The sequence below is a fragment of the Diadema antillarum genome, unplaced genomic scaffold (assembly GCF_040938485.1).
Source record: "Diadema antillarum isolate AM-2024a unplaced genomic scaffold, OU_Dant_1.0 seq00000079_RagTag, whole genome shotgun sequence".
NCBI lineage: Eukaryota > Metazoa > Echinodermata > Echinoidea > Diadematoida > Diadematidae > Diadema > Diadema antillarum.
In genome coordinates, this window is record NW_027271172.1 from 2443678 (window position 1) to 2463765 (window position 20088).

Consider the following 20088-nt stretch of genomic DNA (forward strand, 5'->3'; position numbering starts at 1 on the left):
AATATGTAGCTGAGTGCATGTCTTTCGTCAATAGTAGGTAATTATGCTTTACAGTTCCTCACGTGAATTTGGGAGCCGCGCGACAGCACAAGCAGCCGTAAAAATACAAACCATTGACGAGGCTTATCAAAATCGATACAGCTGAGTTTCATGTCACAACTGAGTTTTCATGTTCATGGGAGAATTTGTCTGAGCACAGCATAATAAAGTTTACATGACATGTTATGAGAAAAACGGCATGTTGGAGAAAAACAGTGTCAGCAAAATCTTCTAATACAAACAAGATGAAGAGACTGAGGAATCTTTGTGACAAAAAGGTAAGTTGTCATTATAAACTGATGAAAACATTATTTTGAGCAGAAAGTGATCAGCGAATGCCGTGAACGAGCCGACGCATTGAAGCCAATACCCACGTCACATCCGAAGCATTTGGAACTTGGAATTATTGAATGATTCAACCCGCTGGCGTGTGGATTCTTGAACTAATACTGGAATAGCAACTATACGTATATGTATCTCAATTTCTAGCAGCATAATCTAATTGAGCAAAATTAGGATAAAACGAGTGTACATTAGACTTTAAATATTAGGCCATCGCCGATGAACCAGATTTGGAAAGTATACTCGACACAAAACGTCTAGAATAGAATATTGTGCTTTTTTTATAACTTAAATATCTTGGTAGAATTTGTCAATTAAACGCGTCATATATTATTGCATGTCGATGTTATTTATTTATTCTTTTTTACTTCCAGATCTGATATCAATATTATTAGATTAGTTCGAAAACCTGTTTCTAAGACACTTGTCTAGATGATGATAAATGACTTCCTACTGGTTCCTTTACGACGGAAACAGAAATAATGTGAAGCACTTCATTTTATTTACCTTGAATTGAATTTGAATTGAATTGAATTACTGAAATCATGAATACGCCCTGCTTATCTTAAAGTTCACTTTGTATATATGACGTAGGAACAATTTTCCTTTGTTTTGGTTTCTGTCAATTTTTTATCACGCTTTGGCACAATAAGCCAGTCCGTACTTCAACCTTCCCCATGAGCAAAAAGAAAAGATCATCCTTTAAAATACCAACAACCGTGTTGGTTCCTAAATTAACTGGGGTAAGCATCTGTGATGTAATGATTATTCATGTAATCCTTATATGCCGCTTGTAAGCACATCCACATGACAGGAAAGGTAGTATTTGGCAATATGAATAGAACGAGATTGTAAATATGAAAAGTTTGCTCCCGAAAAAAAGCCAAATACATCATTTTTTAATGGATTTACTACCTTCTGTGAGCAAGCTCTTCATATAGTGAAAATCATGAATTGGGCCCTTTCCCAAACGTTAATTGACAAATCATTCTGGTCATCTAGACTACTCCAATTCATTCCTCATTTGAATGAAATCTTATAGATATCATCACTAAGGCTTATTTCACTCTGAAAACAAGTCAGATACCCCTCACCAAATAAGAAGATCGGCCATTCGTACCATGTGCTTTAGTGGATAATTGAGTTATAATGCTGTTATCATGATATATATAGCACATTGAAGTATCCGGTGTTGCTTCTAGTATTCTAACCAATGTTTTTTAACATAATAGCGGTTTTCAAATAGCCCGGTTGTGGATACATTAATTGGCATCAATGAAGACATGATGATGTCAGACGCCATTATTTTGAATGACTGCTATAGCGTCCATTAGGCCTACTTAGTACTTCTTGAAAGTAAATACAAAGAACAGATCTTACTCGTTATATTTTTGTTACTTATTATTGAGGAACGCTTCGATTTTTTTTTCTCAATGAATTCCAGGGAATTTTAGTCTCAATATGGTTCTCGTTTCTGCTGTGGCAGCCGTCTGGTAAGTAATGCCTTGTTGTTGTTGTTGTTGTTGTGGTGTTGTTGTTGTTGCTGTTGTTTTTGTTCTCTCGTCAAATAACTGTTCCGTGTAATAAGTAACCAACTGTGTTTGAACAAATCGGTGTGTTTGTTTGTTTGTTTCTTTAATTGTTTTCAAACCTGTTTTTTCTTTTTATACATTGCTTGTGAATCATTAGTTGTCCCAAGCAACAGTTTAACGTCTTTTGTCATGAAACTTACATCACTTATTTTTCCATGATCTTGGGATGGACTCAATATTTTCCTCCTTGCGATCACCCAACCGTGACATCTGCAAGACGTCATATTTATTCTCCAAAAGCATCGTTGTCTGTATCTCCAGCGCTAGACATTATTTTTATATGAAACCTGATAGCAACATATTTTACGTGATGATCCAGCTATTATATTTATAGACAAATTTCCCAATGTTTGTATATTAGATGCGGAATATGATTATGTTGGGTGGATCTACTGAAATGTATTATTATCATTTTGGTATAATTCAATGAATGATCAGAGTAGTTTGTTTGTTTGTTTGTTTGTTTTTTAGGTGATGTCAGGTTAATTGTTTTTGGAAATAATTTCATTTATATTTTTTACCTCTAACAGCTGATCAAATGTATTACATGTATGCTGTAAAAGTGGATATTTTCGCGCGACTGATTTTTCGCGCTGGGCTGGGTCAGAAGAGAGTGTTTGGTAGTTAATGTGTGAATATATTTGTGTCCTTGTCAATTGTCAGTGGTGTAATGGCAAATTGCATTTTTCTTGACTCCACCACGAAGTGTCGCCGGTTGCATAAACTTGCGTTTGCTCTTATTTATTTTCTCACTTTTCTTGTACACCCATATGCGCATAAGTGAAGAAAAGAGGACACGTCTTTGAATTCGATTGAATTCTTGTGAAATACACAATGAAAATGTGTGAAAAATGTCTACTTTAAATCCGTACCAGCTTGTTAGGGCGAACTATAACTGTCCCAACCACCACCCCCCCCCCCTTGTTTTTAACAAATTCCACATGCTGATGAGTTGTAGACATTGTGATTTGTGCGACTTGATGGTTCATCGATTCTGAAAGATCAATTTGAATTTATTTAATTAATATTGCATGTAATACAAGAAGAAAAATACTCTCACCTTAGCATATTTCATGTATTCTAGACCAATTTTTACCCAAATTTCCATATGCAGTACCATACGTAACAAATAAAAATCCTTGCACTCATCAACACGATTATTTGATTTGATGACGCTCTTACAATTGAACAGTCAATTGAGTTTACCTTTAAAAAAAGTACTGCTTTGCGTGTTATCTCCACGTCAGTCGGTCCCTTTCAAAATGCCATTACATCTGTCTTTGTTACTTGAGCAATGGATAATATCATTCTCTTCATCTTAAAGGGGAAGGCTAGTATGATAACTGATCAGTGGGAATCAGTGGAAATGCTGGGAGATGATTGTTCCAATCCTTGTGGGATTCATTCAAGAGTTCATTGTATATCTATTGTTGTGTGAAAATGATTTGCTTCAGAACGGTCTCATATTCAAGTAATGTGCAGATTAATGCTCCGTCACTGACCAGGGACGCTAACCTGGAAGCAGTAAACTGCACATTACTTGATATCCAATAAGGACTGCAAGATTGAGGCCCCGCCAACCCCTGCCTCCCCCCCCCCCCCCAGAAAAATAAGGGGAAAAAAAGATGTAGAGGAACAGTCAAAGCCGTCTATAGCGGCAAACCAAGGGAAACAAGAAAAGAGGCCGCTATGGACAGGTGGCTTCTATAGAAAGGTCCGTGACCATTTTGAGTTTCAACACTTGCATTGTATTATGATATAAAATACCGCATGTTATTCTTGAAAAATAAAAGAACCAAGCAAGTAAGTTTGCATGGGCAGCTAGTATATGTTGATTTTCTTTTTGGTGAGTTGTTGTTGTTGTTGGTGGTGGTGGTGGTGGTGGGTTTTTTTTTTTGTTTTTTGTTTTTCTTTTGTTTTTCTTTTGTTTTGTTTTGTTTTGTTTTTCTTTTTTTTTGGGGGGGGGGGCTATTTCTATCCTTTTTTTAAATTTTTGATAGCATATCTGGCCTGAGCAACTGCATTGGTTCGTACCGGTTGACATGGATGGTGTTCACGTATGAGTGTGAGGGGATTAATATTGTGTGAAGCTGACGTAGGCAACAAATAATGCCCAGACATGAACCCTATTACCCTTAATCAAAAGTATTTTAATCACTAATTGTTTGCATTTTGGTCAAATTCTACCATATTATTAGCAGCTTTCTTTGCCTTTGTAACATCTATTTAGAGCGGCATTACGTTATACTTGAGTCTAGATCTGGTCAGGTTTGAGGTAAGACGGCTTTTCATGGCAAAGAGCATGACTGTGATTGTGACTGAGGTAGGACTCGGTACAATGCACACAGTGAACGTGAAAGTCAACGTATTCATGGCTGATTTAATGGTTCAGTTAAATTTCTGTGGCTGCTAAACGCATGTAGGTATTCACCACGGGACACCAAAATGAGTGGCCGTTGACCGAGTGAGGCTGGTGACTGCTATATAAAGGGTCCATAATACAGGAATTTCGTGAGGGAGATTTGTCAGTGGCCGCTATAAGCAGGTGGCCGCTAAGATAGGTTTGACTGAACACTATTGGAGGGACACCCCTGAATCCCCGAGAACAACATGGATACTGCACTCTCACCGCATAGATGGAGGAAAACGAAATTGTGACCGTGCATAACAATAAAGAAGAAAAACAAGTAGCTCCCCTTGATTTCACGTGATAACACAAGAGAAACTCAATATTAGGTTTTTCATATTTTCTGATAGAGCTACCCTACTATACTGTATTATTCTTCAGTTTGGGATCTTAAAATAAATGGAAAAGTGCATTTTCATTTGTTTTTTCTACAACGCTTTCTTATATAGAGTAGTAAGATCAGGTATGCCTTAGAGGCCCCTTTTCATTTCTTGATAACCCCTTGCACACTCTTCACTTTGAAGTCTAGTAACTTTTGAAGGCCTGGGATAACGCTACTGCATTGAAAGTTGGCGTTGATCATGGACAGAATGTTTTAATAGAGCATGTTTACGTTCAGCCTGATCTGATGATTTCTTCATTGTTGTTGCTCCGGTAGTTTACACCCTGTTTTCATTTTTTATTTTTGTTTGTCCCATTCATCGTATAGCTAGCACGGTTTGTTGAAGATTAAGCGCTTGAATAGACTTTGTACTTCATAGCCTCTTTTCTCGGTTCACTCTTTTACACAGTGTGTTCTTTCTTTCCAATATTTATATATGTTTAATAGGAGATTTAATTTGAATTGAGCTTTACATCCTTTCAAAGCTTGGAGTCTGCGCTTTCAGAATCTGCGCACATTTAAAAATTCTTGTCAAGCGACTCTTGTTGGTTGTGGGATGCAGGGTCACAATTAAACAAATTGAATCGTCGGCAGCCGAATCACCGACCTTCGCTGTAAAAGAGGACTAATTACGCTTTTCTTTTTTTTTTATCAGGGCAAATAAATTTGGAGGCGCTACCCATGATCGGCTGCCGGTATTCTGTAATTTACTAAAAGAAAAAGAAAAAGAAGAAGGAAAAAAAAAAGACTATATCAGATGTCCGATCGCCCCGAATCGATGATTAAACGGATCATATTATTTTACCCTCTTGACAAATTTCCCTATAGCAACCTCGTGTTTTCTCTTCTACTTGATATTCTAATCCATACCAAAACAAAATATAAGAGTCATCTGAAAAAAAGATGAGAAAAACTGGGGTGTAGCCTCTTATAAGCAAAGAAAATAATTCGGTTCTGATCTCTCTTAGCAGGAAGGAGTTCATGACAAGGAAAAATGATCATATCGCTAATTTTGGTATCGAGACCAGGAAGCTGCCTATAACATGAATAAACAAAACGTTTATTCTCTAAATAATTATGAATTGTTAATGGCATCTAAAATACATGCACACACATACATACACACACACACACAAACGTAGCGCATATAGGAGATTTGTGCGAACGAGACTAGTGAATGTAAATGTACACTAGTATTATTTTTTATCCAAAAGTTGATGCAGATTATTCATCACCAGACATTTGCCAGCTTATGCCTTGGTATAAAAGAATGAAAATTACCATATGTGACTGTGCATTACAAAACAAACAAAAAGTCGCACCCCTTGATTTTACGTGAGGACTCAAAAAAGGTTAAATGGGTCAACCAAGTCAATTTTGAGTTTTCCATACTTTCTGAAAGAACTTTTCTTCTTCTACATCATTCTTGAGTTTAAGATCATAAATTGAATGGGAAAGTGGGTTTTCAGCAGTTTTTCCACAACCCCTTTTTTGGTAAAGTATTGTGATTAGGTTTTTCTTAAGAGGCCCCTTTCATTTCCTGAAAATGCTTTGCACCCTAATCACTTTTAACTCTTATAATATTTGTAAGGATAATGCTACTGCTCTGAAAGTTAATATTTATCATTACCAGAATGTGGTAATAGACCATGCTCAATTTCAGCGTAATCTGGTAATCCCTTAATTGTTGGTGCTACAGTGGTTATCATCATGTTTTTGTCCTATTCCTGGCACGGGTAGCACGGCTTAGTAAAGATTAAGCGCTTGAATAGAAGCTGTACTTCAGAGCCTCTTTTCTCAGTTCACACTTTTCAGAGTATGTGCTTTCTTTCCAATATTTATATAGGTTAGGAGAATCCATTTGAATTGACTTATACATCATTTTCAAGCTTACAGTCTGATCTTTCAGAATCTGCCCTCAACTAAAAATCCATGTCTGGCGACTTTTTGTATGGTTTGTGGTGCAGGGTCGTATATGACGTACCCGACAACGCGCGCAATAGTGACATTCGAAAGTCGTATCGAACACAAATATTAATAACTTTAATGAAACCATTCATTCCACTAATGGAATTTGTCCAGGTCTCTCGTTCATATAGTTGATTAGTAAGTGATCTCCATAGGCCCTATTTCCCAGACATTTTTTTTTTATCGTATGTCGAGAAGCCATGAAACTCTCACCAGTTTTGTGTCATCCAATATATATACTTTTTCTAGCACCTCCTCGTTACCATTGTTAAAGCGCCGTTACCAAAAAAAAAAAATAAATAAATAAATAAAATCATCTGTCACGTTTATAACATTGTTAGGGCGAATGTGATCGTGATGTTTCACGGTAACGGTGATGCAATGATCAAAATTGCTGCTTTAGCCTGCAAGGAAAAAAAAAGTAAGGGGGAGGGAGGTGTCAGATATAAATTACATAGCCTGACAGTTACCAATTGTAAGCTTTCGAAGGGAAAAAAAATAAGTACAACAAAATGGAGGGTGGGTAATGGCAATTTCTACACGATAGTGCAAATACTCCTCGGGGTAGGCGGAGACTTTTGTTTTTAATTCAAAGGTGCACTCTGTAGCTACATAACACAAAAATAGTCCTCACTCTTGTACTGTGTAGTACTTTTGAGTGCCTAGATTGAAAGAGACACATTGAATATTGACATTCGAAAGTCGTATTGAACACACATATTAATAACTTGATTACTGAACCATGCAGTCATTTCACTAATGGAACTTGTCCAGGGCTCTCGTTCATAATAGATAGTTGAATAGTAAGTGATCTCCATAGGCCCTATTTCCCAAACAGTTTTTTTTTTTTCTGTAATCGTATGTCGAGAAACCATGCAACTCTCACCAGATTTTGTGTCATTCAAATATATACATATATTACCGTGCATCACAAAACGAACAAAATAGTCGCACCCCTTGAATGTACGTGAGGACTCGAAAAAGGTGAAACGGGTCAACCCAGTCAACGTAGAATTTTTTGATATTTTTCTGAAAGAGCTACCCTTCTTCTACAATATTCTTAAGTTAGGGATCATAAAATGAATGGGAAAGTGCATTTTCAGCAGTTTTTCTATATCAACTATTTTTTTTTATACAGTAGTGAGATCAGATATGCCTTAGAGGCCCCTTTTTATTTCATGATAATCTTTTGCACACTCTTCATTTCTAAGTTTGATAACTTTTGAACGGATAACGCTACCGCTTTAAAAGCTAGCATTAATCATGGACACAATGTATTAATGAAGCATTTCATTTTCAACTTAATTTGATTGTCCCTTCATTGTTGTTGCTCCAGTAGTTTACATCCTGTTTGTTTTTGGGGTTTTTTTTTGTCACATTCATCGCACAGCTAGCACGGTTTGGAAAAGATTAAGCGTTTGAATAGACAGATAGACGCTGTACTTCAAAGCCTTTTTTCTTGCTTCACATTTTCCCAGAGTGTGTGCTTTATTTCGTTTAGATAAAACAGAGTCCATTTCAATTGAGGTATACATCATTCTAAAGCTAAGAGACTGCTCTTTCAGAATCTGCCCACAACCAAAAATACATGTCTGGGGACTGTTGGTTTTGTGATGCAAGGTCACATATTACTCATATATCAATGAGTAATTAATAGTATATAGAAGAATTTAAAATGAATATGTTTTATTGGTATAACAACTTGGTGCTGTTGTTGTTTTGTCCCAGTGTTCCACGTCTTACAAGCTTGGCTTTCTGATAATAGTGGAACACTATTTTCCATCATTGTGATTATTTACTATTTTTGTTGCCATGGCAAAGTCCATTGTTTCTTTTTTATGATATCAATCGTGCATATACTTTATATTGTATTTGAAAAAAAAAATCCTTTATCAGACGAGTGTAAGAAAAATGAAAAAATTGTATCACTTTGAATTATGTCAACTTTTTCTTTTCTTTTTGATGATGGAAATAAATACACTATTGAATTGAATTGAATTACTTTCCTATTACCGTCTCCTTGTCTTTTTAAAAGCGCCGTTACAAAATCACCTGTCACGTTAAAACACTGTGAGCGTAAATGTGATCATGACGTATCACAACAGTGATACAATGATCAAAAGCGCTGCGTTAAAGTGCAAAGGGAAAAAAAATCAAGGGGGGATCACAGATAAATGACATAGCCTGACAGGGACCAATCGTAAACTTGCCAAGGGCAATCAAGGGCAGAAAAAAGAAAGGAGAAAACAGGGTTGGTGGGTGATGGAAATGTCTAAACGATAGTGCAAATTTTCATTGGGGCAAGCGAACACTTTCTTATACTGTGTAGTACATTTGAGTGCCTAGCTTAAAGTGAGGACAAGGCCTGTACTGAGGAAGAAGACCTATCTTCTCCCGGGAAGGGGGGTGCTGTTCGTTATTCCGAAGGTTCGCTATTCCGAAGGTTCGTTATTCCGAAGATTCGTTAATCCGAAACACACAAATTCCCTATACCTAGAGGGTCGTTAATCCGAAAAAGAAAAAGGGTTTATTAATCCGAACATTAATGTGGCGTTATTCCGAAGGTTCGTTATTCCGGAGATTCGTTAATCCGAAAATGAAATTCCGAATAACGAACCTTCGGAATAACGAACCTTCGGAACAACGAGCTGTAACCGGGAAGGGAAGGGGGTAGAATAAGAATATATGACAATGTGATGATTTTTTTTTTTTATTTAGACGTGCTCTGCCTCGAAGCCATCAATCCCCATGGTGCCCGGGCCCAACACTTACTACTCTATCGAAGAACTTAAGTTTGACGACACAAACCGACACAAACTTTTTTACATTCATAATGATAATTGTAAAACAAAAGCTATCAATTACCAACCTTCTTAATATTAAAAAAGAATTGAATTACAGAAGCACTGATTTATTGAAGTAAAAATGATTCTAATCTCCACCATCATAGCCAGACTTTAGGGCTGGATTAGAGGCAATGTGTACTGCCGACTGCTCCCCTCCTCCGGTTTACACCATATTCTACAATACCTCGAGATATGACAGGTTGCAGTGCTTGTTAAAAATGCTGGTTTACCAAATCTCGCTGGAAGACCCTAAATACCATAACGTTATCATGACAAATTTATAACAATAATGTCAGGGCACATATTATTTCAGTACCCAATAGTCCTCTGCATGCGTGCAGAGTGTGTGTAATGTGTGGGTTAACTGCCTGGGTTTGACTTTTTTCTGTTGACCTACTCTTACAAGCATCTGCTTCTATGTAGGTTCTCATCGCACAATTTTATTCATCCGTCATGATTGTAATGTACTTGAGATTGATTTCATTTGATTTTTTGTCATGTAAATTATACTGAACTAATGCGTTAACTTACATTGTTATGGACGGATGTTGCAAAATACAACACTCTATATACTTTGTGTGGAAACTGCATAATACTTAATCAATGAAATGAAATGAAATTTGACGTTGGCGGCACAGGTTCTGCTTTAATAATTATTATGTGGAAACAAAGTTGAGTTGTATTTTGAAACTGTTTTGCTAGTTTGGTTAAAATAGTTCCATCTGTATGATAATGGGACAGTTCTAAACCAATAAGTCCTACCTCTATATGTTTATATCTAAAAAAAAAAAAAAAAATAGCTCAGTAGCCCTGATATGAAATCGTAAGATTATATTTTGTATGTTGCACTATTGATCTTATGTAAACTGTGCTTTACATGTCGACAGGGTTGCATGTTCGAATTCATTACGAGTTGAATTGAGACAATTGGAAATGCATTTTTTTTCGTATCTTACAAACTTTTCATTTATCAAATTTGGTAATATTTTCATTCCAAAGTCAAGTGGCCAGACTATGCAATTACCTAATATTAAGACTAGAGCATAAGTATAAAGTTTAACTCTTATCAACCATTTCTAAATCCATGTAATCTTAATCATAAGAGATGACGAAACACCGTTTATGAAAATAAGCCAGCAAATAGTAGTTTTGCCTCCCCAAGCACAATTGCTGTTTTAATATCTCCTCTCACAAATAAGCGGCCCTATGTATATAGAAGAACCTGTTTGCACAGGGATAGTATTATGCAGTCCAGGAGGTTCGAGAGATGGAGTTACAACTGACTATAATTATTCAATCAGCTGTCAGTTTTCTATGGATGGACAAAAGAATTCCACAGGTGCATTTGTGCCTTTGATGTTCGATGCTTGAAGCCGCCATCTTTCTGAGCAATTTGAAGATTCTTTTTTAACGCTCACATAAAAAAATATTGGGTATATGCTGCTCGTTAATGTATCAAATGCAATGAAATTTCACCTAATGATAAAGCATATAATACAAAAGTCAATTCCGTTCGAAAATATGAGCAAAAGTGTAAATCTGAGCTGTATTTTGTGAAAGTGTTTGAAATTGTACCCTCATGGAAAGCCGGTTTTATCACTTTTCTCCTTATTTTCTCCCTAGTGATCTATCACTTGGTGTACTCCAACTTCGTTTAATCGCCATTTAATTTCAACCCACATAGTCAAATCATGTTTCGTGTACAGCCAGTTCGCCTAATGATTATTTAGTCCAACTGCCACTTAACCTAATTACCAGTTGGCTTACTACTTCCATATGGGCTATACGGCTTACAGCAATACGTTAAAACAAGGACATTTGTTTAGGCTTAAAATATACTTAATTTGAATAACTGCCACTCTGTTCAATTAACACTGAAAGCCGTGTTCGGCAGAAATCCTTGGGTCTGAATGAGCGCATTGGTATCTGTGTAATTTCGCACACAGAAATCCTCTGTTGAATAGTCACCTCTACAAACTATGAATTATTTTGTAATCTTCTTTCATCTCCTAAAGTATTAAGACCGCCTTGTATCTGAGTAAAGCTTATCTGCATTATTTTGATATACATGTTATATTATATATACATGTATATACATGTTTATTATTATACCATGTACGATCACTTTTGTATACCTTCGAAATATTCAAATACTAAATTTCAAATTCAAATTAATCCTTTACAATATTGAGATCACTGTGGAGACACTGTGACATAAACGTTTTACTTTTAGCATTCAATCAAAGGACCCGAGTTCGATCCCAGTCTAGTGTTTTCATATTTGGGCAAGGTTTAATCACAACGGCAATGGCCCTTTCGGTGATCTATCACTTGGTGTACTCCCACTTCGTTTAATCGCCATTTAATTTCAACCCACATAGTCAAATCATGTTTCGTGTACAGCCAGTTCGCCTAATGATTATTTAGTCCAACTGCCACTTAACCTAATTACCAGTTGGCTTACTACTTCCATATGGGCTATGCCCATATCGTGTAATACCCACTGTTTATTAGACAAAGTGGGAAAAATCCAAGGAGACAAAGGTGCAAGTAGACCATCTGGTCAGCAGACGAAACGATAATTAGCCAAACTGGGCATTAGACCGTACGGACACTAGATGAATTTGATAGTAGATTAAATGAGATTAACCCTGTAGTATTAGACGAGCTGGGAAGTAGACTCTCTGAAAGTAGACCAAGTGGCAATAATTAAACCTCCCTCTCGACCCAGTTGTAAAAACGGGTCTACGTACCCAAGAATGCAGGGGTGATATTACTAGCAAGGCCATCTGTTACAGCATGATCCATCCGAAATAGGCTACCTTCGACAAAGAAAACCATATCATCTTGATTTTATTAATATTTTTGTTACTACTACTATTACTACTACGACTATTATTACTAGTGTTATTATTATTATTATTATTATTACTACTACTACTACTACTACTACTACTATCATCTTCATCATCGTCATCGTCATCATTTTCTAAAAGGTTTATCTTACTTCCTCCGCCACGTCAAACAGCATTGAACAATGTGTCCAGTCAGTTATTCTGCGCACCACTCCATCGTTTGTTTCTCTTTTCATCATGAGTATTAAACTGTTTGATCCCATTGGGACTTGAAGGCATTTGTGGTAATCAAGTTTTGAATGACACTTTTCAATAGTTGGGTATGAAAGTAATGCACCATGCCAAAGTTTCCATGTTAACATGACAATATTTGCTGGGTTTACAAGGGTGTTGATATCTTGTGATTCTGTCTTTTCTTTTTCTTAAGAAGGTAGTGACAATGTTTTCCTATTCCATTTCTTTTGCAGCATCATGCGATACTGCAGTGTGCCCCCAGCTCACCCAAGCCCCATGCCCTTCAGTGCTGTCAGATAATGGGGCCGTTATTCAGTACATACCTAAACCCGTGAAGTCGCACGCATACACTTTACCGCAGCTGCCGCCAGGAATGAAACTTCCCGAAAACCCGACAAGATACATCTGCACGAGACCAGGTACGTCCTAAATCTTAAATAGGATTTACGTAATACAACATGGTATACTGGAGCACTGTTCCGTTGTGCGGCTTGGTACAACTTAATAAACAAGCTGTTTATCTGTACATTTTTATCAAGTTCAAGTTCAAATTTATTTTTATTTTCATCAAAAAGTGAAATTATATACAATTTATAAGCAGAACGTTATAGAGGCAAAAACGTAATTAAAAAAAAAACATGTGAAGATGGGCAACAACATGAAGAAAGCATAATTGTATCGTTTAATATGATAATTATAAGTATGCATAGTACAAATTAAATAAAGATGGGACCCTCAGAAAATACATAAGCAAACTCTCTTTCCAATAGATTAATATGAAGACACAATTATTTGTTTCCTTTCAACTCATGGCACAGAGGTTGCTGAAGTTGGTGATGTGGAAAAAGTCATAGAAGATGAAAATAATCTCACTGAAAATACTAATATACATTTGTCCTGTATACGTATATGATGTATATTGAGTCTACTTTAGATGTACAGTTTTGCGAGTCTGAAATCCTCGGGGTTTTTTTTCTTCACATATTCTATATACGATTTATGAACTGGTTGTAGGGAACACCCGGACAACCGAGACAAGCATTCGTCATCATTATTGTTGAGGAAAGAATATATTTACTTTTAATAGCTAACTTTGCATTCAACTTTTCTGATGTTAAATGAAAGAAAGAAAGATATTATTCAGAGGGGTGAAGGTGCAGGTGCAAGTTTCTTCACTTTGTCTCCCTCTACCTTATCTTCCTTTCTTTCATTTAATATGCTTTGTCCGCCTTGGACTACTTAACATAACAATGTCGGAATTTCGGAGCTTGGGTATTTGTTCCATGTTCATCGTGTCACTGCCGGCAACCAGGGACAGCCTGGTGGTAGTGTCGCTGCCTGGAAAGCAGTAAATGACAGGTTCGAGTCAGATTGGTTCCGATTCCGACATATTTGTTAATTTTCTGATGTTCTTGGTGGGTTTAATCTATCTTTTGGTTCTCCTTTCCTGTAATCCCCGCTTCATTCTTTCAACATTTTCGTTATCATGTTGTTTAATAAGACACTAACGTTATCATCTTGGCATATATACAATGCAAGCTCTGCTTTTTAGTAGGTTCCCAACATTCCATGATGGTTAAATTATCTGTTCTCTTGATTACGACGTTGTGTCTTGTCTTATGTTCTATAGATTGTGTTGTTATATTGTATTACATCTTTATATTGTATTATTATATTTGTGCTTGAGAATTCGAACAATAAAATCAAATCATAACTCAAATTAATTGCAAGAACATTGCAAGATTTTTAAGTAAAGAAGCTTCAAAAATACTTTTAAGTTACCACGGTAAAAATAATCAAAGGAATAACATAGTGTTTACACATTTACCATCTATTATACACTCTTGTAAAAACAGCCTGTCTGTCTGACCCGTGTCTTCATCAGTCCCAGTGTACTGAGACGGACGACGGTTTCAACTGCACGTGTCTCGACGGTTGGCAGGGCACTCGGTGTGAAAAAGGTTGGAAACAGAATATCTGTTGCATAAATGTGACCCTGCACCTCAAAACAAACAAAAAGTCGCCAGACATGAATTTTTAGTTAAGACCATATTCTGAAAGAGCAGACTTTAAGCTTTAAAATGATGTATAACTCAAATCAAATGGACTCTCCTAACCTATCTAAATATTGGAAAGAAAGCACAAACTCAGGAAAAGTGTGAACTGAGAAAAGAGGCTCTGAAGTACAGTGTCTATTCAAGCGCTTAATCTTTATCAAACCGTGCTGGCTGTGCGATGAATGGGACAAAAACAGGAAGTAAACCACCAGAGTAACAACAATGAAGGGATTATCAAATTAAACTAAAATTAAGCATGCCTCATTAACACATTCTGTCCATAATTAATGCCAACTTTCAAAGCAGTAGAACAATCCTTTCAAAAGTTATTAGAGTTGAAAGTGAAGAGTGTGGACAAGGTTTTTCAAAAATGAAAAAGGGATTCTAAAGACACACCTAATCACACTATTCTATCAAAAATGTTCGAGATAAACTGCTAAAAAACACACTTTCCTGCCCGTTTTATGATCCCAAATTTTATCATAATGTAAAAGAAGACCCGCTCTTTTAGAACATATGAAAAAGTCAAGTTCGGCTAGGTTGACCCATTTCACTTATTTTCAGTCCTCACGCAAAATCATTGTGTGCGACTTTACGTTCGTTTTGAGGTGCACTGTCACAAATGATGTCTTAGTAGTAAATTTAGCTTCCTCTTCTTGAATACCTTTATGCAGAAGATTACCTCATGCGGTAGAGTCCATTGTCTTGATTCTTTTTTTGGTGTTGAATTCTTTTCAATTATAAAACGTGTGTTCAAAAGAGATCGCCAAAGTGTATAATTCTCATCAGTGTTTTCCGTTGGTTTTACTATAATAATCACAAACTAGTTTTAAATTGTAACTTATATACATGGGTGAGGATTTTTCTTTTATTTGTTTTCGTGTTTATGCATAATTTCATTTGAGATATTCTTTTTTGGGACTTCTGATCACTCCTCTCAGCTGTTTTCATCGAAACTGTCAGAATCCTTGGAGGAAACAGGAATGAAGGGAGAATCGTCTTTGCACCTCGTTACAGCCCAGACAAATTTAGACTCGTACGCCAAAATGAATGGACGGTAAATGCATCTCGTCTGGTCTGCCAGTACCTCGGATTCCAGGGATTTTACGGAACAGTTAATGGGAACTTCTACGGCGAATCGTCACAGGATGTATACGCCAAAGTGGGTGTGGTCAGTTGCCCAACAAATTCCACGAATATCACCGACTGTTGGATGGACGAAGAGACAGATGATGGTGTAGACGCTACCATCGGCATTGTGTGTTGTTCAGGTGATATGTTTCATATTTACGTATGAGTGTTATGTTTGCGTGTTTGTTTGTCTGTTCTCATTTTCCATTTGCAGATATGGCTGGATAGCACGTATGCAGCTGTCATATTTGGGTTTCCATGGTGTCCATGCAATTGTATATACTTGTGGCGGACCGTACACGTCCTATGAAGTTATATATCCACAAACGCACACATACCAATTGCATATAGAATTTCTTTCTCTCTCTCTCTCTCTCTCTCTCTCTCCATATATATATATATATATATATATTTGCGTTCATATGCATAACACTCGTATTTTCATGCATGTATATTCACTGTTTATATATATATATATATATATATGTGACCGTGCACCTCAAAACGAACATAAAGTCGCACACACTGATTTTGCGTGAGGACTGAAAACAAGTGAAATGGGTCAACCTAGCCGAACTTGACTTTTTCATATTTTCTGAAAGAGCGGGTCTTCTTTTACATTATGCTAAAATTTGGTATCATAAAACGGGCAGGAAAGTGTGTTTTTTAGCAGTTTATCTCGAACATTTTTGATAGAATAGTGTGATTAGGTGTGTCTTCAGAATCCCTTTTTCATTTCTGAAAAAACCTTGTCCACACTCTTCACTTTCAACTCTAATAACTTTTGAAAGGATAGCGCTACTGCTTTGAAAGTTAGCATTAATTATGGACAGAATGTGTTAATGAGGCATGCTTAATTTCAGTTTAATCTAATAATCCCTTCATTGTTGTTACTCTGGTGGTTTACCTCCTGTTTTTTTTTTGTCCCATCCATCGCACAGCCAGCACGGTTTGGTAAAGATTAAGCGCTTGAATAGACACTGTACTTCAGAGCCTCTTTTCTCAGTTCACACTTTTCCTGAGTTTGTGCTTTCTTTCCAATATTTAGATAGGTTAGGAGAGTCCATTTGATTTGAGTTATACATCATTTTAAAGCTTAAAGTCTGCTCTTTCAGAATATGGTCATAACTAAAAATGCATGTCTGGCGACTTTTTGTTTGTTTTGAGGTGCAGTGTCACCTATACAATGTATATATATATATATATATATATATATATATATGACCGTGCACCTCAAAACGAACATAAAGTCGCACACACTGATTTTGCGTGAGTACTGAAAACAAGTGAAATGGGTCAACCTAGCCGAACTTGACTTTTTCATATTTTCTGAAAGAGCGGGTCTTCTTTTACATTATGCTAAAATTTGGTATCATAAAACGGGCAGGAAAGTGTGGTTTTTTTAGCAGTTTATCTCGAACATTTCTGGTAGAATAGTGTGATTCGGTGTGTCTTTAGAATCCCTTTTTCATTTCTGAAAAACCTTGTCCACACTCTTCACTTTCAACTCTAATAACTTTTGAAAAGATAGTGCTACTGCTTTGAAAGTTGGCATTAATTATGGACAGAATGTGTTAATGAGGCATGCTTAATTTCAGTTTAATCTGATAATCCCTTCATTGTTGTTACTCTGGTGGTTTACTTCCTGTTTTTTGTCCCATTCATCGCACAGCCAGCACGGTTTGGTAAAGATTAAGCGCTTGAATAGACACTGTACTTCAGAGCCTCTTTTCTCAGTTCACACTTTTCCTGAGTTTTTGCTTTCTTTCCAATATTTAGATAGGTTAGGAGAGTCCATTTTATTTGAGTGATACATCATTTTAAAGCTTAAAGTCTGCTCTTTTCAGTATATGGTCTTAACTAAAAGTTCATGTCTGGCGACTTTGTGTTTGTTTTGAGGTGCAGAGTCACATATATTATGAACTGAAATAACGGGTAAGAATTTTCATATCTTATTTGTCCGTGTCACAATATCTCTCAGAGAGTCCCAGCATGTTTCCTGGTACTCCTCTTGGTCTCGAAAGTGGCGCCATTCCAGACTCCAGCATCACCGCTTCATCGTGTTACGATGGCCAGTGTACCCAAGACGCTCGTCTCAACGGACCTGAATCGTGGAGTACCAGCGTCCTAAACACATTTCAGTGGTTGCAGGTTCAGTTCGGATCGAACTACCTGGTGTCTGGTATCATCACACAGGGAAGGGCCTCACTTGACCAGTATGTCACGTCATATAAACTGTCATACAGCTTAGACAGTATAGTTTGGACAGATTATATGGATTCTTTCACGAGCAGCGTAAAGGTGAGTTTCATGCCTCTTAAAGCAGATTGTTCATGCTGGCGAAGGTAGGGTTGTGACACGCACAAAATTGACAGCAAATATACCCACCATGCAGATGATGATTAAAGGATTCTCTAAATAAAACCAAATTAATATCATCGTTTTCAAAGATTATCTACATGTCAACTTTACCAAGAGCCGCGTCAAGGCTACACGTAAAGAAATGAGAATGTTAAGGTAATAGCTTTTAAACCCGATTTATTGTAATACCGTTTACCTATCATACATTCGAAGTTATTAATGTATAATAAAAAAATGAAGATAAGTCCATATTTGCCAAATGGAGATATTTGCGATTAAAGGTCAAGAAACAAAGAGAATAATAAGAACATTTTTGTTTCTTATGACCATAACTTCAAAAATATACCTTTATATGTAGTGACCAATATATCATTTGAAAGGTATTTGTACTTTATGACAGAGACCGTACTTCAAAATCTTCAAAAATGGACTTATCGGTTTTTGCGAACAAACTCTTCAAGTATTCATGGTTTAACAGTTACTTTCGTGTGAACAGTAAGTTAGTTTGTGTGCACTTCACAGAAACCCTTTTTTTAATAATTCATAAATTGTTGCCGTTTGTTCACTAGTGTTTTTCATAACGTTCTTGCCATCGAAGGTATTTCCCGCTAATTATGATAGGACGAGTCAAGTGAGACACTACTTCAGGCGAGCTATGTTTGCGCGATATATTCGACTCCATCCACAAACTTACTACCAGTACATGAGTCTCCGACTGGAGCTGATTGGCTATGGACCTGTGCAATATAATATCGGTAGATATTCTTGATTTTTAGACATGTAAGCACACACTCATATCAGTATGTGCACGGTCCCAACTTTGTATCAGGCTATGTCGACACCACGAACAGGGCAACAATTTAAACACGCATTATGTGTTTATAAAGAGTGTGTATATTGATTTTAACAGAACCTCTTCCTCCAGCTGGGCCGTCTGTCAAAATGCGTGTAAATTGAAATGAAAAAGTCCAACAATTTAGAGTGATTGACCGGAGTGGCATAAACAATGTATTATAGATGTTAATTGTTGGCATGATTGTAATGGGAAAGATCCTAAAAGGTTTGCAAGAAGTGGTTCACTTTACCTGTAGGGCAAAGACTTATTAGTAGTGAAAATGAAGGTAAACAGTAAGTTACGATTTGACTCACATTCACAAACAAGCATACTACATGTAGTTCCATATTTTCTAAACTATTTGTTTTGATTGAGGACAGATATCTGAAATATAGCTTATTTCGATTTTTATTTTTGCAGCATTTCCATGTAATTACTCTTTCACTTTTTTTCACAATGTATTCACTACGTGACCGTGTTTGTATAAGTGAGTCTCTATGCGATGGTCTCTGTGTTGTGCTGGTTTACTCTATTTTGTTTGTTAATTATTATTTACTCCGTCTTCCAAGTTAAAAAGAATAGATAACATTGTTTGATTATTTTGTTTGTCGTTATTTTCTTTTCTTCATAGCTGTACACATAAATGAAATTTCCTTTTGGCAATGTTACAGGATATGTCGATATACAGATAAGAGGCGTGATTTGAAGATAAAATGAATTATGTATCAATTACATTTCCATAATTTACACCATAGGTATAAAATATTTCACACTACATTGTATTGTATGTTCGTTTTTGTGTGAGGTTATTCGCTATGTTTTTATTACAGATATAAGCACGAATATTGTAAACAAACTTTGACATGATATTGGAGCTCACAGTTTTATTTCGCACATGATTATCAAAAGGTCGGTTATATAATCAGGCATGTTGGCTTTTAACTTCACTGAGATAACCATCCTTTATAATGTAACAACAATATCCATAATCGCGATATATGGTGCTGGCGAGCCTATCCGCTTGGCAAGCGTGCATGTA

At 36.4% G+C, this 20088-nt stretch overlaps 1 protein-coding gene across 1 annotated transcript in view; it reads left to right on the plus strand.

Annotated features, from left to right (window-relative positions):
- The first annotated feature begins 284 nt into the window (after positions 1–284).
- LOC139726088 (lactadherin-like) overlaps positions 285–20088 on the plus strand; it is a 33512-nt gene continuing 13708 nt past the window's right edge. The window contains exons 1-6 of the mRNA XM_071637169.1: positions 285–317; positions 1868–1874; positions 12899–13084; positions 14522–14626; positions 15664–15993; positions 17835–18154. Of these exons, the coding sequence (XP_071493270.1) occupies positions 285–317; positions 1868–1874; positions 12899–13084; positions 14522–14626; positions 15664–15993; positions 17835–18154 (981 nt within the window). The remainder of the gene's footprint in view (positions 318–1867; positions 1875–12898; positions 13085–14521; positions 14627–15663; positions 15994–17834; positions 18155–20088) is intronic.